The following is a 24,206-nucleotide window of genomic DNA, read 5'->3' as shown; positions in this document are numbered from 1 at the left end:
AAACATACCTTGCATTCAAAGTCATCATAACCAGCAAACAACAGACGACCAGAGACTGAGAAGGCGACGGAGGTGATACCGCAGAGGACTTGGTCATTCTAGATGGTGTGGAACGCAACGTTAGCGCAAACTTGATACACAACCTTGGGCAATGGGGGATCAAAGAAACATACCGAGTAGTTGTTCAGTTCCCGGTCTGCACGGATGTCGAATAATCTGCAGGAGGCATCATCGGATCCGGTGCCGAACGCGTTTCCGTCTGGGAAGAATTGAATGGCGTTGATATCCGACTCGTGGCCAGCAAAAGTCTGGATCGCCTTGCCGGTACGAATATCCCACAGCTTGGCAAAGGAATCGCAGGCACCCGAAACGAAAATGTTCTGATTCGTGGGGTTGATGCTGATGCTCATGACATCGCCGAGGTGGTCGGCAAATTCGGTCACCTTGCTACCCGTCTCGACATCCCACAGCATACAGGTCATATCGCCCGAGGAAGTCAGGATGCGGCGGTCGTTGATGAATCGACAGCAGGAGAGGTATCCAGAGTGGCCGGAAAGCTCACGCGCGACACGAGTCGGGCCTTCGCGAGATGAGAGGTTGTAGACGGAGCAAATGTTGTCGAGACCACCGCAGGCCACGTAGTTTCCACTCGGAGCGTAGGCGCAAGTCATGACCCAGGAGGATCGTAGAGGAATAGCGTGGACCTTATTCGTGGTGTAGGCATCCCAGATAATGAGCTTGCCATCCTGAGAGGCCGAAACAAGATGGCGCCTATCCGTAGACCAATGCATGGCATAGATCTTGGCCAGGTGGCCCTTCAATGTGCGGCGGACCTTCATGCCAATGCGTGGCAAGCTATCGGTGTTCTCCATGGCGACCTGACGGACTGTTTTGCTATTTAATCAGCAATTGTATTGCAGAGCATGCAAGGCGAATGTCATTCGCAAGCACAGCTCCCCGCTAACAAGCTTCGCGGGTTGCATTGACAGCTTCACGCTGAGAGGGGAAGACTCACGGCTTGTATCCGCCAGCTCATCCTTCTTGCGCTTGATGCGGTCCTTGAGCCCCTCGGCCTCCCGCCGGGCAGCTTGAATCTTCTGCTGCATCTGTTCCGCTGTCACCTCTGACGCCATTGTGAAGGATTGAATGTTGGAGACTCTGCGTAGAGGATGAAAATGTCGACCAGGACGGGAAAGAATGAAGGCGAGGGAATAATTGGTGGCCCGAGCGTTAGGGGAAAGGTTATCGTCGCAAGGGCAAAGGAAAGGCTGAAGAACGGAGCAGAGTTGCTCGCGGTCCGGGTATCAAGAAGAGCAGCGACCGTTGGAGGAAAGGAGATGGGGCAGGGAAGGGAAGAAAGGAAACGCTGACGCTGGAAAGGAAACGCGCAGAGATGGCCAGAAGGTTTCGTGCCGTTCGCACTTGCTCCGGAGCTTAGGGGAGCAACAGCAGACCAGACAGATTAATTACCGGCAGACAGCTTGACCGGGTTTGGGGGGGGCAGGTGGTGTATGTGGTTTTTTCGAGCAGGATGGGTGAGGTGATTGGCGTCTAAGCGGGAGAGGAAGCGGGTTGGATTATGAAGAAGTGGAGAGTGTTGTATTACCACTGCAATAGTCGTGTAGGTAAGTAAGAGATAGTCCGGGATAGCGGGAGTGCAAGTCACCGCCGCTTAATTAAAGAGTTCTACCAAAGTAGCGTTTAAAACAGCGAAATAATGACGGGGTGAGAATAAGGCCGAGCTGGGCGGAGGTGCGTGGGTATACTGTGGTACTGTGCAGCCTGTAGGTGTGTCGCTGTCGAAAACCTCCAGCCCCGAAGGAAGGGTGACCCTGGATCAGCGATGATGATGATGATAACAATAATGATGATGGGGACAATAATCGAATGATTTTTGTTCTTTCTCAAATTTTGGACTCTTTTCTTGAAACGAATACTTCACAGAGTGGTGCACTCTACACACTGCGCTTTCTATTTTAAATTACTCGAGGTTTAAATACACCAGCTCAAGACGCCACTCCCCTACAGTAAAGGTTCATGGGCAGCTTCATGCCTCAAGGTATTTCCATACTAGATCACCATTACATTGATAGACAAAGACTGGTGCACATCTCTTGAATTCCAGATTCAAAGCAATCTACCCTGTACATCAGTCTGAATGCCTCATGATGAAAGCCCAGAAAGGGGTAGGGATGTGTGCATAGAGAGAGAGCGTGGTCATTTTTTTCTTGCTGGGCGCAAAAGCCGAAGACAGGCCCATGGACTTGGAAGCTTGGCTCTGGCAAGGATGGCTGTTCGTTTTGGGGATGGCAGCCGTGCAATTTCCGGCTAAACGAGCGGGTGGGACTTGGGGCTTTCAAGCGGGAGAAAAGATAGACCCGGTCCTGGGAATTGTCCAATGGTTCTGAATGGCCACTGCAAGAATAGAGGGGAAAGCCTAACAGAGAAAAGCCTCTCAGATCCCTGAACCTGACCCTCGAGCCTCCTTTTATGAGTGAGTTACCTTTTCCTTTCTTTTTTTTTTCTTGCTCTTTCAGCTTCAACCAAGCACAAGTGAATGCAGACCCTGGCAGATGTGTATCAATGCATGCGACGGTGCTGCTGCTTGTTACGTGCAAGTGGCATGTCAGCCGGGTACCAATATCTATGCTGCCAGAGACACAGGTGTGTGTTGTAACTGAAGAGTCTCTTGCTTGTACTGTCGGGTAGTTAAACTCTCAGTGTGTTGCTGTACTGTAATTATCCTACAGTACTACAGTTCGGAACTACCCTGAGAGTGTCTGGCACTAAAAAAGGCCGTGAGCGGTGGCCCCAAAGTGACAAGCGATGGGGCGATGGGGGTCTAAGAAGGGTCGGAACTCGCGCCGAACCCTTTTCCCACTAAAGCTGTAACGCCCCCCAAAGCAACTTTCTCTCCTTCTCTCTTCTCTTTGGTCGGATTTGAGATCAAGGGAGCCGAACCCTCGCCCGGTCGCTCTTTTTCTTTCGCTTCTATATCGGCTCCGGCTCTTGGACTGTACTGTAATTAGCCAAGTTCTCAACCAAGAAGGAGCCAGAATACAAAGTATAAGAAGACAGAGAAGGTAACTACAGTACTAACGTTACTCTATCGCCTTGACTCCTGTATTGATGGCGATCGTACTCTGGAGTGGTCCTTTGCTTGGTTAGCCGTACCTAAGGATGGAGATACTCTGTACACTGTACGTATACCGAAAGTGTGGTTTGCGCCAAGGGTCTGGATCACGATGCCCTTCTCCAGCTTATGCCGCCAGGGGCATTGCTGGGAAAGATGGCCATGCGTGGAAGGCAAAGAGCCAGCCCGATGAGACATTGTGAGAGCATGCATTGTCGTGCGTGCGGCCCATATATTCGGCCCTTCATCTGAGACAAGAGGCCTTCTTTTCTGTCTGCAGTCATTTTACGGAGTACATGCGCGCGTGCTGTGGTTCCGAGAGCACAACGAATGACTGGGGACCCGATGACAAAGGACGTCCAACCTCAGATCGTCAACCTTGTCTTACCAAACTTGCTTTCCGCGCAATAATCTCTTTTCTATGACAACTGTCTATTATCTGAAATCTCTCAATTTCCCTCTTCTCCCCCTCTTACTTTTCGTATTCGATCTTGAACCCTTGTCGTTGTAGCCATGGCGGTTCCGAGTGACAAACCGGTCACGTTATCTCTCCTCAGAGACCTCCCCAAGATTGAGGTAGAAGTCACTGCAATCCCAGCATATGCATTTGAATAAATCATCCTCCCATTGGCAGGGTCTCACTTGGTCTTGTTCACGCAGAAGCTCAAACCTAAAGCTGACAAAGGAAATGTGAACATGACAGCTGCACGCTCATCTCTCCGGGAGCATTAGTCGTCAATGCTTGCATGAGATATGGCTGCGCAAACGAGAAGAGGGCAAGCTACCATCAAATCTGGAAGACCCTCTTCTGGCAATTCCACCTGGCAAAGTAGACTATGATCTTAAGACGTGCGCAATCATTGCTCTGCTTTTTCCTTCTGCACTTTATCCATTCAGTGCCTAATTACCGTGAAACTTTGCATATTGGAATATTTTTCGTTGTATTATTTCTTATTCCCCATTCTCATCTTAATATTGCTGCTCAATGACGGTTCCAACGACCCCTTTTCAACCAATTTCACGTGTATAACAATATCTATCACAGCTTCTTTCCCCTCTTTTCCAATTACATATACCATCTATGCTTCGATGCATCCAGCATCGAGTACTCAACCCGGCGCGTCCTCGAAGACTTTCGTGACGATGGCGTCGTCTACCTCGAGCTTCGGACCACACCCAGAACCAGCCCAGAACACGGCATCTCCAAGGAATCTTACGTTCAGCTGGTCTTGAGCACCATTGACGCGTTCAACCAGGAGCAAGCCTCCTCGAAGCAGTCAAATGAATCTCCCTTCAAAAGCTCTCCCATGAAAACATACCTCATCCTCTCCATAGACCGACGCAACACTGCCGCCGAAGCGATGGAAGTCGTCGACCTCGCCCTCCGATATCAACACCGCGGCGTCGTGGGAGTCGATCTCTGCGGGGACCCGTCAAAGGGAGACGTCGCCATTTTTGGTCCAGCATTTGAAAAAGCCGACGACTACGATCTGGGAATCACACTGCACTTTGCAGAATCCGAGTCCGTCACCGAGAAGGAGCTCCAAACGCTCTTGTCGTTTGACCCACATCGTATCGGGCATGTCATCCACCTACCAGAGGGATATCGCGAGGAGATTGCCGTTCGCAAGCTCGGCCTCGAGCTGTGCCTGTCGTGTAATGTCCATGCGAAAATGATTACAGGCGGAGTAGAGAACCATCATTTTGGTTATTGGAAAAACAAGGGTTGTCCGATTGCGTTAAGCGTTAGTATTCTTCCCTTTTTTTTCTCTCTCTTTTTTCCCCTTATTCTTCCTATTATTTATATTTGGCCGCTCTCTTTCATGGTCTTTGCTTGCCATAATTCCGTTTCAGACCGCCTTGAGAACTCTCTAGTTGGAGAGCTAAAGAGCTCTCGTCAGGCTTCATACCTTGTATTTTTGCTACCTTACCTGCAAATCATGCAACACACAACAGAAGACAAGTGCTAACAGGGATATTATTTTTTGAAACAGACAGACGACGTCGGCGTTTTCTGCAGCCCGCTCTCAAATGAGTACTTTCTCGCTGCGTCGCATTTCAACCTCTCGTTCGCGGAGATAGTGCAATTGTGCAAGGGCGCTGTCGAGGTTATTTTCGGAGGAGACGAAGAAAAAGACCGGCTGCGGAGCTTGTACAAGCAATTCTCTTGATTTGGATAGAATGGTTCATGTAAGTCGCCATTGGCACATGGTAGCCGTAGACAAGCTTGCTTTGGGACCTTTGCCTCTCATGGGCGAAAGGAGCGCGATAGACTTGGCTTAGCACCGGCCGGTAGGGCAGTATATTCTACGGGGCACTCAAAAACCTCAAATAAAGAATAAAATTCATCAACCGTTCCAAGACATCAGATTTAAATTACCTAACATCCAGCTATGGTATTTTGACTTTTCCCCCCAACGCCCAACTAAGAAAGTAGTGAGTTGCGGCCCGCCCGGCACACTCCCACTTCAGTACATACCTAGCCAAGGAGATTCATTTGAATGTGGTTGAGAGAAGTAACGGCCCACGGGCGGCGTGAATCTGGAATGCTGACGTGTAGGAGAGACATGGAGAACAAAGGTAAAAAAAAAGGTCCATGAAACCAACGATAAATGTTTCTTGCGCCGTTAAGACAACCATCAAGATGTTTAAGGAAAGAGAAAAACGCCAGAATAAAGAGGGCGAGCAATTCCCTCCATGTGGTACGAGATCCGTCAAGGCCAAGTGTAAATGAATAGTGAGCTTCTCCGGAACTTTTCTCCCCAGTGTTGAATGAGCGCATCAGAATCCCAATACGTTAAATATGCGATGTGCCCATTACACATCGACCCTCTGGACGGTGAAATCCCAGAGCATCTTGATGAGGCTGTCTGGCAGGGTATATAAGTCGACATGGAATTCACCCTCTTCATAAAAATGTCAGTGCCTATTTCGCACGCTTCAAAATATCCAAAAATTCAACGTACGTTCGATATCATTCTTTGTGTAAGTATCGGCGGTCTTGTTGTCGTGGACCATTTGAACGACCTGCAGCAGGTCGTCTTCTCCGAGCTTCTGCAGGCCCTCTGCAAGCTTCTCCATATCGATCTAAGTTGTACAAAGTCAGCTACCCTTGATTTCTCGTGCCTTGGCCATGAAAATGAGATTTTACGCTTTTCTCCGACTTCCTCTTCTTCTTAGTCGTGTCCTCGTCATGCTTAGCGCTTCTTTTTGGCTTGAATCCGTTCTCGTCTCCTGGTACTGGCCCTGACTCTTTCAGGAGAGCAAGCAGGTTTGGCTTCGGGTTCTTGAAGGTCTAAGATGTAAAACAAACGACAATCATTTAGCTTCAACGTCAAGCTGTTCTTGGATTGCTCTCCTCCACTTACGATGACATGTTTAGACTCATATCGCTCGCTTTGGAAGTTAAGGTCATGAGTGATGGGATATTCTCCTCCGCGTTCCGCAACTGTAAGGTTGATTCCCAAATCGAATTCACCCCATCCCTCCTCTGTGATGGTAAATGGCGGGATCTTAAATGCTGTTTCATCGGAAGACATTAGCGGACCGCCGCACCAGGAATTCTCGCACGCAGGAGATCTCTACGCGAGCAACATTGGGAAACGAACTTTGAGTGGCGCGCTTTCCGAACGACGGATGCAGATTGTATGTGGCCTTTTCAAAGAGATTGGCAGGTATCTCCTCGCCATGCTCGTTGAGGAGGAAGATCTGGATACTCCATTGGCGCATGGGGAAGCCCTCCATTTCCGAGGGCTTATCTCTGTTACCATAAAGTCATTAATCTCATTCGTAACGAGGCACACGACAAGTATAGATGCTCCAAATCCGCCGGCAAACATGCTTTCAGAGAGGGTGACGCGCATGTCCGTCGCAAAGGACACTCACATTGTATGCTGCTCAGTAATGAGCTTGACGGTTCGTTTGACCTGCAGGATATCCAAGCTCAGTAAATATTATCGTATGAATCAATTTGCCTGTGTCAACTTACGTCAGGCATGTTTGTTTCGTGGGTACGCTGATACGATGAATTCAATATATGGAAAGAGCTGCGCAGTTGAGGTCTGGTAATGAAGCGACCTTAGAGTTCGAGGCGCTTCGCGTTAGGATGGAAACGCGAATCTGGTTGGCGGGGCTCTGGGTTAGCGTCGGCTTAAAATGCTTGTACCGTACCTTATTCATGTCGTCATTTTAGCCGTCCTCTTTGCGGTGAACATGTTAAGAATGAACAACGTCCCTATTGATTCTTTTCAGAGGCCGCTATTCTTGACACTGAAACAGTATAAATCCATCTAGTCATGGCAACATAGTTGGAAATTATCCCTCTCTACACAATACATTGAGGTTGCAACACGTCTATGAATTCTAATTAAATCATTCAATCCTCACTGCCAAACTATCTTTTTTCTCATTAATTCGTGATCAAATTCGTATGAGGTCATCAGAATCATGCTGACTCTCTTATGACCACAGCTGAACAGAGGGCAAGATTTGAAAGGGAATATGGAGACGCCACCTTTAGGTAAAGTAGCTATTGGAAAGGGGGAATAGTTGAGACTTGTTTGCGCATGCTTTCATATGATGGAATGAGGTAGCAGTGGACAAGGAATAAATTGCCAGACCATCAACCAACAGCTATAGCAATGCTAAATATTGCGAAAAGGGGAAATAGCAACCTGAGCTTACTCGTCGGAATTACCGAAGAGGGCCTCGTTCTCTTGCTGGGCCTTAATGAACGCTTCCTTGAAAGAGTTCGCATCTGTGGAAGATGTTTAGTATCGGCAAAGTGATGAAAATGGAAAGACAAGAGAAAAGACATACTCTCGCTGTTGGCGAAACGGATAGCAAGGGTCTGTGCCTCAGGCTCACCCTCGCTGACATCCGCAGTAGCGTTCCACACCCAACTCCGGTCACTTCCAACATTAGGAGAGAGCTTCATGGCAGGGACGACTGGAGTACCGGTTAGCTTGCCTTTTATTCAATTCACTATAGCTCAGCAGCATCTGTCATACCGTAGTGGTTGGCGCAGACCTTCAAGGTCTTGTCACGTCTCATGACCAAACGAGTCTTGCCGTTCTCCTTGTGCTTCAAGAGTCTGACGTCACCAGTTCCACGCTCCTTCCATTCGCGAGACTCGCGGTCAAATCGGAAAAGCTTGGCACGCATCTTGAAAGTCTGCTCCTCAAGCTCCTCGTTGGTCTTGGTCTCAACTTTCTCGGTGAGGTGGACGACAGGTTGGAACTCGACTTCCGGAGAGTCAGGAGCCTCATCCTGGAAGATTCAAAAGTCAGCAAAGTCGTTATTGCTTTACGAATGTTTAAACCTATGTAAATTTACCCACCTCATTATCAGCATCCTTCTTCTTCGAGGATCCAGATGGCTCATCAGCGTCGTCCTCGGGCTCCTCCTTCTTCTCCTTCTTCGCGCCTCCACCAAACATGGAGAACACATTGTCCTTTACCGCAGAAGTGGCGGAGGAAGCTGCGTTGGAGGCGATTTCAGTGTAGCTACTCTTCTCAGCCTCAGCCTCCTTGGGCTTCTCAGTCTTCTCATCGCCGATAGGGTTTGTGGCGAGCTCAGTCTCGGTCTTTACGAGTCTGGGCTCAGCAGCCGCAGCTTGCTCCTCTGCCGGGTTGAGCTTGGTATCGGTGTTGCTAGACATGACGGTTGATTTTTGGTCCCTCAAAATTCGACTGGAGACTGAATCACAAGCAATGTCTGAGGTGGGATGTACGCACTGTTGTTGTAGAAAATGGTGGGTTGTAACACTTGGCGAGACTTAGCGTCGTTTACTCAACTCTTCACGCGGCGGGGCTGGTGAAGTAACTCGCCATACTTGTTGCCTCGTCAAGTACTTGGCACCTGTCAACGGAAAACATCCATCAAAAGCAGTTGCTTTTGCTTTCTTTTCAGGAGCAAAATTGACTAAATCATCTCTAAGAGTCCGAGGTAAATATTCGGGTCAACAAGATCGATACTCTTTTAGCCTTTATCGTATCATTGATTACTGGATCAGATACATTTCAAATTTCCAGAGCGAGGCACCCGCAGATCGCAATAGTGCCATTTCGTCATGGCAATGTCGTCATGAATTGTTTGGACAAAAGAATAAATATTTCAATAATAAGAGCTACTGAGATAACACATCTTTGCAATACCGGTATTCCCACTACTGATATAATGTAAAAGGGATGAGATGTGAAGATTTAACATGATATGTTGGTGACTGACAAAATCCCGGGTAAAATCTCCTTCCAGACGCCCATATAAAACGAAAGAGTGGTGAGGTGTATGAGAGCCAACGAAAGCTTTGTCAAAGTAATTATAGTCGGTAAATCCGGACAGGGTATATTTTAACCTGCGTTCTGTTGGCATCTTCACTGGCAGCTTAAGCGGCGCTCTTGCGCAGCGACTTCTTCTCTCTCCAAACTCTGACCGCCCGCTCGTGGGCCTTTTGCAAAAGACGCGAGCGGGGCAAATTCAAGAGCGAATTCGTAACACCTTGAGCATCCATAGAGTCAAAGATTGCACTAGCTTTCTGGGCCATGTTTCGGGAATATGCCGCCCAGGAACGACGCATCCTTTTCGTCGCTGATTCGCTCCTGGACATGAGGCTTTCGGAGAAATCAGAGAACCGATTCATGAGCTTATCAAAGTCGCCTTTGATTCTCTCGGAACTAGGTAACGCCCGCGTGAAAGCCTGCGGGAAATTTCCGTTACTGATGCTTTCTGTGCGGCGCTGCATCTGCCTTGCATTCATTGCAACCTGATCAAGTTTATTCCGCAAACTTGTCGGTAGCTTGATAAGATGTGCGTGAACATCCGACTGGGCTCTGATCAAGCTGGTCCGTAGCTGTTGCGTTGCGTTCCTTGCTGCGCCCTTCCAGCGAGCCAGTCTTCCTCTCGGCGAACCAAAGTCAACCTCAAACATCTGCTCCAGGTACGGCTTAGATTCTGTCCAAAGAGAAATATTTAGCAGCCCGTAAGCTTCCTCCTGTTCTAGATCCAATGCGTAGACACCATCAAACAGTTTGGAGCAATGCGCATTGATGATATCATCACTGCGGTTGACCTGGACAAAAAGCCTCGGTGGACTTTTTAGTGATGCAAAATATTGCGGAGGCTTTAGAAGAACATGAGAATCCCCGATAACGTGAATCTTGAACTGGTCGGACGGGTTAAAATACGAAGCCAAAGTTTTCGAGAAATGCTCGGCTGAAGAGATTGAAGATACAGCAGTAGCAATTCCATTCGGAACTGCGATAGATTTGGTAGACGGTCCCGCGTCACGACTGAGATGATTTGCCGTGAAACTAGACGTCGTTGCTCGCGACTCACTCGGGGTAAAAGAAGTCGCAGGGAGAGCAACATGAACACCTTGCTCCGACCTGCGCGAGAGAGTAATTTGATAATTTTTCCCGGGAAAAGATGATACCATGAATGCACAGAGGCATAGGATGCCTGCAATTGTTAAGCAGATTGAGAGATGTCGCCCTGCAAATGAAGTCAATGTCGCAACATAGCGGGTATTCTTATGTTCATCTTTGACAGACGCTGTGCTAGGAGGAATCGAAGATGTGCCATTTTTTTCTGCAGATTTGTTTCGATGTCCGCCTGGAAAAAGTCCCGTGAGACAAGCGAGATTTTGATTCATTTGGTCGGCGTCTATGTTCAAAAAGGTAAACAGGTCGACTGGTAGCCTCTTAAGAACATTCTTTCTTAATCCATCCAAACTGCAAGCTTCCAGGCATATATGTATGCTCCTCTCATTCAACGTAAAATTCATGGTTGGCCGTCTGTACCAGGGCGTATTGGAAATTACTACAGATGGAACAGCGTGTCTTTCCATGACATTCAGGGCATGGTGGCGGAGGAGGCGAGTTTCAGTATCATCATCGTCTGAGCAGAAGAATAGAGCTATATCGGGGAGTTCCCAGTTTGATGAGGACTGTAGATGGTAGCCAGACCGAAGCCATTTCGATTGGCAAGAAACATGATCGTTGACAGTTAAATTTATTGCGTCAGACCGGGAGAAGTCTCTGATAGGTTCAGCAGACGTGCATTCGTCGACAACGAGCTCGAGCCCAAAAGAATCGATGAGCTCGACTTCAGGCGTAGCATAACCATCGACAGTGAAGGATGACACTGGAATGATGTTAAAACGCGACGATTTACCTTGAGATGTAAAGTTCAAGTTTCCATGCATAGGAACCGCTAAGGCGGCCCCGATTTTGGCGACTATTTCCTCCTTTGCCCAAGATTTACCTGTATAGAGAAGTCTAAAAGGCCTTTCAACTGATAATCTTTGATTCGCAAGTGTCTGGTGCACTGCAGCAGTAATTTTTGAAGGCGGATTCTTTACGTGTAAGCACTGGAGAATTTCAGACGTCTCTGACTCGCTGAAGTCGCGAATGGTACGCGTAACCTCAGTGTCCTTATCCGAGATGCAATATGTCTCCACAGAAAGTTCGCGCCGATGGGACTGCTCAAGCGGAGGTCTAATCGTTGCCGCACTGCTGGTCCCGCTGTCTTGGTCAAATGCTGTGGAAGTGCTGCTCACACTAGGAAGCCACTGATGATCGCTGAGGAGCATGTCGGGTTCCATTCGCTCCCCGGCAGTGTCCACAGTCGCGGTCCCTCTGTCTGGAATATTATCATCACCAACTTCATCTTCTTCGTCTTCGGCATATTCATGAGCATCAGATGATGGCAGAGAATCAGTAGTGTCATCGTGCTCCTCGTCCTCCGAGGGAAGCATGGCAGAGTCCCCGAGTACCTCGAATGCGCTATCGCCCAGTGAACTAAGAGCGTCATCGGATGTATTATCAGACGTATCAATCATTTTGACGTTGGAAAAATGGCTTGCTAAAGCCTCGTTAATATGTATTATTGGAAACTGAAAGTCGCAAGTTTGTCCTAAGCTTTCGGCCGAGCTTCCGAGCACAGTCTGAGTGGCCTGGCCAGGATTAGCCTTATGATGGCAAGTCTCATGGTTTCTTCTCATTTCTCTAGATTCCAAGAAAAATCAAATTTGAAAGATGTTTGATCGCAGTCAGTTATCGCTTACTTCTGAAGGATTTGATAAGACTGTCTTGGAAGATCTGGGAATCTCTTGACGTTGTTGCCTAGCGGGAAGGCGGGGTTAAGCTGACGCCAACGCGAAACAAAGATCACAGAACAAAGAGTAAGTATAACACCTCTGAAAATATGATAAGGATGATCCTAGCATTCAGGAAGAATCGAACAGATTCAAATAGTAGAAAATAATGGGACAGGGAAGGGTGAGAAATGGAGCATAACTGGTATTCACTCTTGAACACGTTCGACTTTGGGAAGGGAGGACCTTGGAGTTGGAGGGGCAGTAGTTCTTATCGGGCACATGCCGGTATCGATCACGACCGGGGGTCTGCTGGCCTCAAGCTAAACGGAACAAGCGCGGCCATATCCGGTTAATTGAGCGCTTTCCCCAAGCTCCAGTTACAAAGCTCGGGGCAACTTGACGGGTAGATCCACAGGATGATCATGTTAACACAATGCTTCCCAGATTTATCTATTTTTATTATGTCTAATAATGACACTCTAATTCTTGAACAGCATCCAAAAAAAAACCACCAGTCTTTCTCAATGAAAATATATCTGTACAACATGTGAATTAAAAAGAAGTTCACCGTAACCAGTGCTGAGAGACCATGCTGCCAATGGTATCCGCCCTGTAAGGGGCGCTACGAACATGGAGAAAAGCAGAAATTGAAGAATCGACGTGCAGAGCGCTTCTTCCGTCGACAAAGGCCCATTAATACAGAATATAAAAAGTGAAATGCAATGCCACAGACAATGACGGTCTCAAGGCGACGCCCAACCACCCGCAACCTCGACCCACTCCGCCAAGCAACTCCCTTGCTTGCCTTCGACATCGACAATATCTGTGTCGCACCTGCACCTGCAGCCAACGCCGTTCTCCTTTTCAGGATCCCACGATTCCCAATATTCGTCCTCTTCCCTCCGTTTCTTCTCGTCCGATGTAGTCTTCTCCAGGAACGGTTCCCGTGGAAGCTGTCGCGACGGTGCATTTGCCGGGCAGTGCTGAATGGTTGTGTGACGATAACCAAAGTCCCGGAAATAATGAATGTCGGATGGCGACAGGAGGGCACCAGCAGCTAGTGAGTGAATAGGAGCATCACCCCACTAAATATATTAGCTTTTAATTGAGTAAATCTCATCAGCAACAACTTACCCGCTCCATCCAAAATCCTCCGCTGCGGTCCATCATGTCAAAGAATTCTTCGTATTCCTTGCTGCGGAACCAGTCCAATCGAGCAATTTCAAAATTACTCCAAAAATGGCACATGTTATATTTTTCTCCTTCCATAGTCTCCGGATCCACCTCATTAACACCCCCGGCGTTGGGCTCGATCTTGCGCAACTCGTCGGGAAGCGGGGGCTTGTATTTAGGATCATCTTTGGGCAAAGGCTTTGGATCCTCTGGAGGGGACTCAATGAACATCTCCCAGAGCCCCTTCGACTGAAGATTATTCTTTCGTTTATACGCGGAGGCGTAGCGGAAGATATTGGGAACCGTTTCCTTGAGCTCTTTCACGGCGATGGTGAAACCATAAGTCTTATTGGCACTAGCCATGTATTGGAAAGGATCGCTTCTCCAAGTTAGTCGTTGAGAGTTTCGAAATAGAAATCAAGTTTGAACCCACTAGGTGATATCGCAGAAATATTTGATTTCGGGCTCTAAACGCCAATACCACTCATACTTCTCTAGGAGTTTGTGCTTGTAGAAAAATCTTCTCAGGATTAGCCATTGAGTTTGGCAACGACGGAATACAAGAATGGGAAGGGGCGTGAGCGGATAATTTCAAGGATTACTAACCCAGAGTAGAATCTACACATGTGATGATAGCTTTCCATGCCTCCGTACATGATTGCGGCATCGCCCTGCACGGCAATTCCTTCTTTTGCAACCTTGGCGTCTGTCCACTCCGGGAAACCCCACATGCTGGGGTCAATTTGGCCGAATTCAACTGGAGCACTTGTGTAATTCATTACAGTCTCCTTGAAGGTCGAGTTGAACTCTCCATCGTTGAGGAAGACGTAAGGGTAGTGGAACCAGCGATTGAAATGACGCTCTATCGATTTAACGGATTGAATAACCCCTTCGAGTTCCTTATTCCGCGCAAGGACCACGAAAGCTGCATTTGCTCGCTCACCCTTGTTTTGGGTGTGAGGATCTAAACAGCCAGTTGCGAACACCCTGTCATGTTGTTCGCTGATTTTTCTGATAGCGCAAATACCGTTAGAATTTAAGATGAGCGACGGATTAATTTCAAGAATTGACGTACCTAATGGAGGGTGGTGCCCCCGCGGGCATCAATATCCTGCCCGGGGAAGATGGGTGTCGGAGGAAAAGCACCAGGATCAATATTATGACAATACATGGGAAAAGTAGCACGACACCGAGGGGAATGGATATAGACGAATTCCCCCTTAACCGTATACGCCGTCTGAAGAAAGCCAATCTTGGTGTTATCCTGTTCTTGCGTTTCGAAAAGTCGTCCAGAGAGGGCAATCCCGACGACGGCATGCGCTTCGTTATATTTTGTAGCAGCCCCATGACTGCGGCCCAGATTCGTGTTCTAGCCCTCCTTAAATGCTAGAAGAGGCCAGGGAATTCGGCGTGTGAACTGGACGAGAAAGGGATCTCCACTGTCCAGTTGAGATTGCTGGGGAGAGATAGAGCAGAAACCCCAACTTCCCACCCAGCGAGACGCGATCGCAGTAACGAACGGCTGGAGAGAACTCCCAGATACAATTGGGCTTGGAATGCCCAGTCGTAGGTCGAGACAAAAATTGTACGTTGACGTACGCACACACCCAATGTGAGTTGTGGATCAAAGCATTCGGTCGAGCAGGAAGGGTATCGATGAAGTTTCGGCGTCCCAAGCGGCCTTGGTTGGAGGCGATAGGAGGTTGGTGGAAGCGTTACGAGATCAGGGATCGCAGCCGAAAGCGTAAGCTACTTGAATTGGTAAAGCCTCCTCTTACAGTGGCAAAGCCAGATTTCCCTCCTCCTGGGGAATTTAAAGTACCACTACTTCCGCCTCCCGGCAGATTACTCTCGTTGTACTAGTACAGTGTACTCAGGAAACATTCGTGGCCTGCACGCCAAGGCCCTGCCGCGCAGTAGATGATTACCTGGCCCGAAGGACGACGTATCACGGATCACGATAAATTCTCTGCCTAAAAAATCTCCCTTCGCCAAGGGTACTGAAAACTTGGCCATCAGGACAGACTCATACTCGACAAACCAAGATATTTTCTTTTTCTTTTTCTTTTTCTTTTTCTTTTTCTTTTTCTTTTTTTTATAGCTTTTCTTATCTTCCCAACTCAATCAATGCGCTACAGCATGAGTTATAGAGTGTACCATGTCTGCTCTAGCTCGACGCGTGCTGCAATCGCTTTTTATAAACGATTTGGTTTCGTGAGGAATGATTGGTGCCGAGACTCGGCTAATTTTCGGCCGGCGCAAATGCATGCAATCCATTTGTTACCTGCTTCAATATCCCACTTGCCCACAAGATCACTAGGTCAGCTCTTGAAATCACTGTAATGATAATCTCCTGGTGTATAGAAACAGTTTCTTTGCCTTAGCACGTCTTTCTCAAGGCAGACCATTACCTGCGATAAATATTTATCCTGCTGAACCCCTTTTTTTCGCCACTCTCCGCTGGCAAACAGTCCATTAAACTTGGAGATTCCGGCAATTTGATGAGCATGAATCAAGTAAATCCACCCAATTGATTGATCCAAATATAATTTCACAAAGATAAAGAGGCGCACAGCTAATTGTTGCGATTTTAAACCCTCAAAGCTGTAGGCTGAATACAATCTCACCTATTCCGAAATTACACGTGAAATTCACGGGTAGCCTAATCCATCAAGATGAGCTTCAACTCTAAGAACCTAAGTTATGGTGCGATAATGAAGCTTAACGTTCATAAATGCCATGCTAATGGCAAACAAAGAATCCAAAGAACCAAACTTCCTTCGAAGACTAAAGTCTCAGTATGTGGGAGGAGATCCACAGAAGCATGCGCGCTCTTCAGTCGTGCCAAGCAGGCTTCGCAACGAAGATGAAGATGAAGAGCCAACATATGTGGAGGAGGGGAGTAATGAGAACATCACCAAGGCTGAATATGAAGCGTTGACCAAGGGCGAAAATGATGCAAAAAAGAGTACGGAGCCAGCGATTTCTGAGGACGCAACTAGTTCTAACCCTTCTAAAACTGAAACTGAGTCCGAAGCTCGTGACGAGACGCCCATCAGATCTAAAGAAATAGTTGCTGGTGTAGGTGGTAGTCAGAAGAAGAGAAAACCTGTGAAAACAGTCGGGCAAGATGACGAGGAAGAGGAAGAGCCTTCTGAAATCCGAAATGCGCCTAAGAAGAAGAGTAAACGGCCCAAGAAGGCTATCAAGCTCTCCTTTGACCAAGACGATTGATCGTCTTGACCATGGGTTTGTCTTTCATCTGCACAAGAGCGGCTAGTATCTTTAAAATTTCCTAGAGAGTCCATTACGCGGGTAATTCCTTGGTTCCCTAGGGGGAAAGGGACAGATTATCAAGGATTCTCGAAGTCATTCGTGCTTGAACAGGCTGTTTTCTTTGGGAGGCCCAGTAACCCAGATTTGCAGATATAATCAGTCTGTGCTGGACACAATTGCGAGGCCAATATCGAGCTAACAGTCGTGTCAAATGAGTGTGAAAACATGAATAAATACGGATTGCAGTAAAATTCAAAAAGTAAAAAGATAAAATATATATATATATATATGTAGTCATATTTACTCCGTATGTAAGGTATATTCATTTTGATACCAGGAATACACAAACAGGGATTAATGAAGTAAGCCGGCCTTGTAGTTGACGATCTACTAGATATCCGTTAATGGTTTAGCGCATTTGAGGCTGAATTGTTGTCGCGAGCCCGAGCTTTACAGAAAGCGATACCAGGTCACCATTTTGAACACAGATTCCATATTTAACAAATTTCTGGCGATGCTGTGTGCAAGTAGGTCTCAGATTCTCGAACCTCTGGTTGCCATTGGGCGAATAACTAACCCTTTCTTCCTCAAAGTCTCTGGTGAAGCGCCTCAGGAGCCAGTGGCTTCTCGCAAGAGCGGTATGTCTGCTGCAAACTGGGCAATATGAATACGCACTATACTGATTCCCACGGTAGGCCACGTATTCGAGAAGCGATTGATCGAAACATACATTTCTGAAAATGGAAAGGATCCGGTAAACGGGGAGGAGCTTACTGTCGAGGACCTTGTCGACTTAAAGTCTGCGCGCACAGTTCGACCGCGGCCTCCGACCCTGACTTCGATACCATCTCTTCTTTCGGTGTTTCAAAATGAATGGGATGCCCTTACTCTGGAGACATACACCCTGCATCAGCAGTTGGCGCAGACGCGGCAGGAATTGAGCACATCGCTTTATCAGCACGATGCGGCGGTCCGTGTGATCGCGAGATTGACTAGAGAGCGCGATGAGGCGCGAGAAGCTCTTTCAAGAATCACAATCAATGCCGGCGGAAACGTTGCCAATGGGGACACCATGCAGGTCGACAGCCAAGGTCTGCCGGCCAACATCATTGCTAAGATTGATGCTACGCAAGAAAGGTACGGAATCGAATCAATGCTGCTTCGTCTCGGTCTCTTCACTGACATTGGCACCGCAGATTATCCAGCACTCGTCGCAAACGGGCAGTACCGGATGGCTGGGTCACTGGCGAGAACATTCAATCATTTGGCCCCATAGGAAAATCGGAATCGCTCTACCCCGGCAGCAGGTCAATCGCTGTTCATCCGGCGGGCGACCTTGCCCTTGTTGGCGGATCCGATGGCGTTGCTGGAGTCTACTCTATCAGTCAGAATAAGCTCGTTCAAACACTAAAGAGCGGAAAGGGTGCCGTCACGGACGCTCTCTGGTGGGGCGATAAAGCCATCGTCAGCACTGCAGGTGGTTCGGTGCAGGTTTTCAGCGAGGGATCACAGATCGCATCGTTCGAGTCACATGCAGGCGAGGCCACGGCACTAGCTCTGCACCCAAGTGGTGAGATTCTTGCTTCTGTAGGCGCAGACAAGAGCTATGTCCTCTACGATTTGGAGAACTTGAAGGTTGTCTTGCAAATCTACAGTGATTCTGGTAAGTTATCCAGACCCCAAAATTCCACGAGAAAGATAAAAGGCTAATCATATAACAGAGCTCTTGACTGCTGGGTTCCACCCTGATGGACACCTTTTTGCTGCTGGTGGTACTGATGGCCAGATCAAGATATTTGACGTCAAAACAGGCACCAATGCCGCCAGCTTTGATAATGCTAGTCCGCTCCGAGATCTTACCTTCTCAGAGAACGGCACATGGCTTGCCGCTGTTTCCCGCGGCCAGAACAGTGTCGCCATATGGGACTTGCGAAAGGCGGCGCAAACAAAGGTGCTGGAGATTGGTAGCACCGTTGAGGGCATTGCTTGGGATTACACGGGCCAGTTCTTGGCGGTTTCCGGTCCCAGCGGTGTCTCTGTTCAGCAGTATTCTAAGTCAAGCAAGCAATGGTCCGAGCCGCTGAAAAGTGCAGTGTCTGCAGCCGCTGTTGCATGGGGCCCTCAGGCTCAAAGCCTCGTTGTGGTTGACAGTACTGGTGTCATCAGCACTCTAGGCTCTAGCTAGAGGAAGAGCGCCGACGATTTCTTAATCTCAGGTCCAAAAGAAAAATGGCGGAAAGGGAAGTTTCTTTTTTCTACGGCGGAATGTACAATAATAGTCTCACTTCATAGCCGACCTGGCGGGAACAGTTGCGAAAGTTTTCTTTTGTCCTTAATTATCGAAAGAATTTTATAAAAAACCAACTATGAACAGCAAAGCGCCCAACTGACATATTGCTTCTTTTCTTTTCTCTGACACGTGCGCCAAATTTTGAGTCTTCAATTTTCGAATCTCGGAGCTACCTTTGCTTGGATATCAAGGCCCCATAATGTGCGGAGCATATCCCTGAGCCGTGAAATTTGATGCCTGCTGCTGCTGATGATGATGATGATGATGACGAAGATGGAGCCCATCCCTCTCCCTATACCTTGCACGCGATTAATAAATTAATATGCAAAGATTCGCCATACTTCGGCTGTCCTACATACAACGCGAGGAAAGCGACCATTAGAGTGACTCTCGATTCCTGGATGACACATAGATCATAATGAATCCAACGTCCCGTAAAAACAAAGGCATCAGTCGTAAACCGTACCATCATTAGACGCCATGTTTGAAAGTCTCAATCAAACTAAAAAGTGAGAAGATAATATTGTCAGAATAATCATTCACTGCAAAGAGAATTCAATTTTTTTTTTTAAAAAAAAGGAAAGGGTATATATCATTTCCAGAGGTCAACGGCTAGAAAAGTTGTGACCAATCTAACACAATGGCCATCAGTTGCTCGACCATGAAACCAGATCACCCGGGAGCATGCCGAAAAGAATGGAAGAGAAGCTCTAGAGACCATATTAAGATGCTGGATTTGTCCGGAGGCTGTACGAAATATGCATCGAAAAGACCTTGGCGACGATGAACAAACCTTTGGCATGAATGCCATACAGTCAATGGAGAAATAAAATGAAGAACGAAAGCAAATTCGGAAATGATGCCAAGTCCTCGGGTCCGTCCACACCGGCATTTGCATTATAGTAAGTTGCGTTGAGCAATGAGGTTCACTGTCCCTGGTCTCTTGATGATTATTAGTATTTCAGTACTGTGAAAGGGATAGCGCAATTGAGTCCGATGAGCCGGTAATATTTGGAGTGGTCTCTTCGAAAGCTGCTATCAAAAGCAATAGGTAACTACATAGTAACCTAGGTAGGTAGCTATTTATGTCTGCAAGATAGTAACGTTTGAGAACACCATTGGAAAGACTGTTTGAATTACAATCGATACAATTCTTTAAAACATTTGAATTCGATATACGACCGATTGAAATGACAACAAGCCATATGGCTCGTTTCAATATACTCCGATGGATGGCACGGAGGTCAAAGCTCTCTTTTATTGGCTCCTGGACGTTGACAGTCACACTGAACAGTCACGTGACTGAATTTCCGACCAACGCGTGATAATACGTAGTATGATTGCAGTTGAATTCAAGACTGAAATATCCTCACTCCAGATCTGAGCGCAAGTTTCTTCCAACACTCAGCACCCAGCTGCAGGTGAGGTTGATATTCAACGTTCTTCACTTATCAGGTGGCGTTATCGGTGCTTTCTGCTCTCTGGAGTCTCGGTGCTGGGTGACCATGCGTGCTCGGCTATATTTCCCTTTCTGGCGCAGAGTGCATCATGGCACTCCTCGGTCAACGGATTCGAGACTCTGGCGGCAAAGAGGGTCTGGACAAGAGATCCAACAAAGGGAAGGTCCGTCTGGGACAATACTTTTTCTCTCCACTTGTGATATACCTACGCCTATCTTCTTGCCTTGAATATCTCCACCTCATGGTGGAGTATGGACGGTCTCCCGTTTGCTTCGGCTCATTGGAGCAATAAGGTAACGCATAGCTGAAGAGAAGCGGCCTTAAACATTCTCGCTGGCGGGCCGCTGACATTCCTACTTGATATAGAGGACCCACGACCAGATGGCAAGCGGCCAAAGTCGAAACCCACCTTCGTGGACCTTCAATTTCCATGCCTCCTCTTCGCGTGGCGTAGGGGACGATAGCCGCTCAATGCCTCGCCTTCCGTCTCTGAGGTTTCCTGGGGACGGCCTAGACTTCAGGACTCCTGCCTCCACCTCGCAGCCTGCTGAAGCTGTTATCGATCTTACGAATGAACCGGATTCTCCTCCGACTGCATCTGCTCGAAACCCGACGTCTTCTAGAGCGAGCCGTCCGCCCCGGTTCCCCTCTGACATAATCGATTTGGAAGTGCCAAACGCCGACGAGCAACGAACTGCTCGCCACCGCGAAGAGAGCCCTGATGTCGAATTCGTCTCTTCTCGTCGGATACCCAGCCAAGAGCAGCTTCCCGGGTTAACCATGTTGGGTCTTGGGCCTGCTCACCTCTTCCTCGGTCATGGTTTTGGTGGAAGACCTCCAAGGGGAATAAATACCAGCGTGCCGGCAGTTGCAGGTCCCCGAGGCCAATTTCTCCATGAGCCACCCAGCTTGATTCTGGGCTCGATGAATCGTCGGCCATTTCCGCGTTACCAATTAAATAGAGAAGAAGAGAATGTCAACCTTACGACAGACAATTTTACGAATCCTGGAGCTGTAATCGATTACGAAGAAGTTGGTTTCCGAATAAACAATAGCCCTCCTCCGTATAAAGCGCCAAATCCCGCTCGCCCGGGTTTCACTCGATCTCCCGGAGAGGATGACGTGGTGGTCTGTCCTTATTGCGAGTTGGAATTGGGTACAGGCAAAACCGACCTCAAGCGACAAGTCTGGGTGATAAAGAATTGTGGACATGTAAGATTTCCCCTCTCCCTCTCCCGTGATATAATCGTGCATATGGAGTTTTACTGATGCATCGTGTAATGTTTAGGTTTACTGTGGAGAATGTACTTCAAAGCGGCCTCTGCGGAAATCGGCAAAGTCCAAAAACAAACCTTTTGCCGCCTGCGTCGTGGAAGGTTGTGGCACACCGACGTATCCCAAGGGCAACATGTTTCAAGCATATCTGGGCTAATGCGGTCATTCTTTTTTGGTATTGCATGCTCAAGAGTTGTTGTGCGGCGTTAATCTGGGATTTCTTTTTTCTTTTTTTTTTCTTTTCTTTTTCTTTCGGTCAGGTTCATGGGCTGAGGCAGCATGGTGTAATGCGTGGGGCATTTATGGAGGCGTTTGCATGGAGCGAAAGCTGGGGGGCGGACCCAGACCAGTTTCACCTTTTCAGAATATCTCTTACTTCTTTATATTTCAATACTGGGCCCTGGAGGGTACAATGCCACCTTCTTTGTTCATTTGCATCGTTTCGAAATGTTAAGGTTGAGTCTTCTCATTTAGGCACCTGACGCAGATCTCGCGGTAAAAGGAAGACAAGTCTCTAGTAATCAATGATGATCTTCGTCAATGCTAGACTAGGTACTTAGGAATCAGGGGGATACAGAGGACCAGAAGCTTTGAAAAATAGAAGTGTTCTAGAATCGAAAGAGTTGGCTCTTTCAACCTATTCTTAGCAGTCTAGTATTTGGACCATATTACGACACGTCTTGCTCTACGAATAACAATATATAAATCTCAAAGTACTGGCAAACACTATATGAGTAGAATCATGAAAACTATCATACCTTCCCATCTGCCGCCTCCCGCCATGACTTTTACATGGCAAACAAACAGTCCACGTTACGCTGGCGTCGTCTGGTGTCGTCCTGTCCCACGTCAGTCAGTCGTATGGTAATGTACGGCTAGCTGAAGACACCACAACCGTCATAAGCTGGGGGTCAACGGGGTGAGCTCTGGTAAAGGGTGCGGAAGTACCTCCGTACCCGACCGGAGTTTCTCCGCCAGGCCGCCCGTCGTTGCGCTATTGCAGCTCAACAACAACCGCCTTGGCCCCAAACCTTCCCCAATTGCTGTGTATGCTCCTCGTCCCGTATACATAATTGTTTTGTGTGCATTTGCGTTTGCGCTTGCGCCGCAATTGATCCCATCGCAAGACCCAACGGAGCGCACCAACAAACAGTAGCAATCATCATGGATACTTCGAAACCCGCCGCTTCCTCGTCGGCCGCTCCCCGCCGGTCCTTCAAAGCCCAATACCTCATCCTGTACAATTTCGTCTCGGCGGTTCTCTGGACCACCGTGTTTGGCCGCGTCGTGCTTCTCGTCCCCCTTGTTGGCTTCACGCATGTGTATGGGGGTGTAGGAAATTTTGCAAAATGGACACAGACTCTTGCGCTGCTGGAGGTCGTGCATGCCCTTTTTGGTACGTAAAATACGTTGGATACGTTGAATACTTTGAACGCATTGAAAGCGTTGATTTTGCCTTTGCCTTTGTCCTTTTGCTCTTGTTTTGTGCTTTGGTCCTGGGTCTCCTTTGTGGTTTGGGGCGGAATTGAACTGGTCTCGCTGGTCTCGCTGGTCTCGCTGTGGAGCTCGCGTGGTATAGTTACTGCCTAAGAAATAAGGGCGGCCATAGGGAAAGGGGAAAAAAAAAGAAGGAAGAGAAAAGCAATAAAAGATGGAATATACAAAGGCTAACATGTCTTGATACCACAGGAATTGTGCGCTCGCCCATTACCACGACCGGAATGCAAGTCGCGTCGAGACTGCTCCTGGTATGGGGCATTGTGAACAATTTCACCCGGCAGACCGCGCCCTCGGTGGCGTATTCGACCATGCTGTTCGCGTGGAGCTTTACTGAGATTGTGCGGTACTCGTATTTTGTGGCTGCTCTGGGATCGGGCGGGTCAGGGGTGCCCAAGATATTGACGTGGTTGAGGTATGTTTCCACGGAGAAGTAAAGCTGGAATCTAGACTGTGCAATGGGCCGTCAGAATGATTCTAGGGGAAACAAGGTACTAACGGTCCTGGAATAATGCGCAGATATAATACGTTCTATGTCCTGTATCCGCTTGGCATTCTGAGCGAAGTCACGCTGGTGTACAAATCGCTCGGTCCAGCAAAGGAATGGGGTTACATTTACGAGATTATACTTAAGAGTGTCTTGCTCATCTATATTCCTGGTATGTCGATTGAGTTTTTGCATCTTTTGGATTTTTCTGGAGCTTTGGCTGACGATAATGTCCAGGTTCATATATCCTGTACTCGCACATGATGGCACAAAGACGAAAAGTCTTGAGAGGAAAGCAAAGACAGACTTAAAAGCACTGTAGAATCTCAGTTAAATAATACGTGTAGATACGAGAGTTAGGCTATCTCGATGCATTGAAGGGGTATCATTTTGGGCATTAAATTAAAAAATGGGGGTAAATTGAAATGCATGGCATCAAAAACGATGCTGAAATGTCGCTTTTGGTTAACGCCAAGAAACTTATTCGTATGGTCAAAAAGTGCCACCTTTGCTAAACT

At 47.8% G+C, this 24,206-nt stretch overlaps 10 protein-coding genes across 10 annotated transcripts in view; 5 read left to right on the top strand and 5 right to left on the bottom strand.

Annotated features, from left to right (window-relative positions):
- L228DRAFT_235650 (G-protein complex beta subunit SfaD) overlaps positions 1-1,133 on the bottom strand; it is a gene marked incomplete at both ends in the record, with an annotated part of 1,491 nt that extends 358 nt beyond the window's left edge. The window contains 3 exons of the mRNA XM_018330746.1: positions 9-98; positions 174-886; positions 1,016-1,133. Of these exons, the coding sequence (XP_018192157.1) occupies positions 9-98; positions 174-886; positions 1,016-1,133 (921 nt within the window). The remainder of the gene's footprint in view (positions 1-8; positions 99-173; positions 887-1,015) is intronic.
- Positions 1,134-3,646: 2,513 nt separating this feature from the next.
- On the top strand, positions 3,647-5,495 carry L228DRAFT_258008 (Metallo-dependent hydrolase; the record flags this gene model as incomplete). Its single annotated transcript, XM_018334044.1, has 4 exons — positions 3,647-3,709; positions 3,837-3,982; positions 4,179-4,878; positions 5,128-5,495. The coding sequence occupies 4 exons, from the start codon at positions 3,647-3,649 to the stop codon at positions 5,302-5,304; spliced, it is 1,086 nt and encodes a 361-aa protein (XP_018192156.1). The 3' UTR covers positions 5,305-5,495.
- Positions 5,483-7,169, bottom strand: L228DRAFT_243085 (SAS complex, SAS5 subunit/transcription initiation factor IID, subunit 14). The gene is made up of 7 exons (XM_018331597.1): positions 7,122-7,169; positions 7,019-7,059; positions 6,742-6,893; positions 6,502-6,653; positions 6,285-6,428; positions 6,100-6,220; positions 5,483-6,039 (listed from the first exon to the last, which is right to left on the bottom strand). The coding sequence occupies exons 1-7, from the start codon at positions 7,128-7,130 to the stop codon at positions 5,951-5,953; spliced, it is 708 nt and encodes a 235-aa protein (XP_018192155.1). The 5' UTR covers positions 7,131-7,169; the 3' UTR covers positions 5,483-5,950.
- A 283-nt stretch (positions 7,170-7,452) lies between these two features.
- Positions 7,453-8,891, bottom strand: L228DRAFT_243083 (putative Ran-specific GTPase-activating protein 1). The gene is made up of 4 exons (XM_018331596.1): positions 8,472-8,891; positions 8,143-8,401; positions 7,952-8,080; positions 7,453-7,889 (listed from the first exon to the last, which is right to left on the bottom strand). Exons 1-4 carry the CDS (start codon positions 8,790-8,792, stop codon positions 7,813-7,815), a joined length of 786 nt encoding a protein of 261 aa, XP_018192154.1. The 5' UTR covers positions 8,793-8,891; the 3' UTR covers positions 7,453-7,812.
- Positions 8,892-9,210: 319 nt separating this feature from the next.
- On the bottom strand, positions 9,211-12,302 carry L228DRAFT_243082 (hypothetical protein). Its single transcript, XM_018331595.1, has one exon. It carries the CDS (start codon positions 12,132-12,134, stop codon positions 9,519-9,521), a length of 2,616 nt encoding a protein of 871 aa, XP_018192153.1. The 5' UTR covers positions 12,135-12,302; the 3' UTR covers positions 9,211-9,518.
- Positions 12,303-12,668: 366 nt separating this feature from the next.
- L228DRAFT_243081 (glycosyltransferase family 15 protein) lies at positions 12,669-15,090 on the bottom strand. Its single transcript, XM_018331594.1, has 5 exons — positions 14,479-15,090; positions 14,010-14,414; positions 13,837-13,923; positions 13,365-13,782; positions 12,669-13,315 (listed from the first exon to the last, which is right to left on the bottom strand). Exons 1-5 carry the CDS (start codon positions 14,748-14,750, stop codon positions 12,974-12,976), a joined length of 1,524 nt encoding a protein of 507 aa, XP_018192152.1. The 5' UTR covers positions 14,751-15,090; the 3' UTR covers positions 12,669-12,973.
- Positions 15,091-15,829: 739 nt separating this feature from the next.
- L228DRAFT_279771 (hypothetical protein) lies at positions 15,830-16,918 on the top strand. Its single transcript, XM_018335719.1, has 3 exons — positions 15,830-15,913; positions 15,994-16,109; positions 16,162-16,918. The coding sequence occupies exons 2-3, from the start codon at positions 16,079-16,081 to the stop codon at positions 16,635-16,637; spliced, it is 507 nt and encodes a 168-aa protein (XP_018192151.1). The 5' UTR covers positions 15,830-15,913; positions 15,994-16,078; the 3' UTR covers positions 16,638-16,918.
- Positions 16,919-17,152: 234 nt separating this feature from the next.
- Positions 17,153-19,072, top strand: L228DRAFT_258003 (cell cycle control protein). The gene is made up of 5 exons (XM_018334043.1): positions 17,153-17,206; positions 17,273-17,317; positions 17,375-17,816; positions 17,876-18,342; positions 18,401-19,072. The coding sequence occupies exons 1-5, from the start codon at positions 17,194-17,196 to the stop codon at positions 18,862-18,864; spliced, it is 1,431 nt and encodes a 476-aa protein (XP_018192150.1). The 5' UTR covers positions 17,153-17,193; the 3' UTR covers positions 18,865-19,072.
- Positions 19,073-20,348: 1,276 nt separating this feature from the next.
- Positions 20,349-22,125, top strand: L228DRAFT_15487 (hypothetical protein). Its single transcript, XM_018329323.1, has 2 exons — positions 20,349-21,641; positions 21,718-22,125. Exons 1-2 carry the CDS (start codon positions 20,811-20,813, stop codon positions 21,859-21,861), a joined length of 975 nt encoding a protein of 324 aa, XP_018192149.1. The 5' UTR covers positions 20,349-20,810; the 3' UTR covers positions 21,862-22,125.
- Positions 22,126-22,711: 586 nt separating this feature from the next.
- Positions 22,712-24,171, top strand: L228DRAFT_243074 (PTPLA-domain-containing protein). The gene is made up of 4 exons (XM_018331593.1): positions 22,712-23,100; positions 23,394-23,616; positions 23,721-23,860; positions 23,926-24,171. The coding sequence occupies exons 1-4, from the start codon at positions 22,869-22,871 to the stop codon at positions 23,997-23,999; spliced, it is 669 nt and encodes a 222-aa protein (XP_018192148.1). The 5' UTR covers positions 22,712-22,868; the 3' UTR covers positions 24,000-24,171.
- The last annotated feature ends 35 nt before the right edge of the window (positions 24,172-24,206 follow it).

This window comes from Xylona heveae (assembly GCF_001619985.1).
Source record: "Xylona heveae TC161 unplaced genomic scaffold L228scaffold_1, whole genome shotgun sequence".
Classification (NCBI taxonomy): Eukaryota; Fungi; Ascomycota; class Xylonomycetes; order Xylonales; family Xylonaceae; genus Xylona; species Xylona heveae.
Note: the sequence above shows the minus strand (reverse complement) of the source record. Positions and strands in the feature narration are given on the sequence as shown.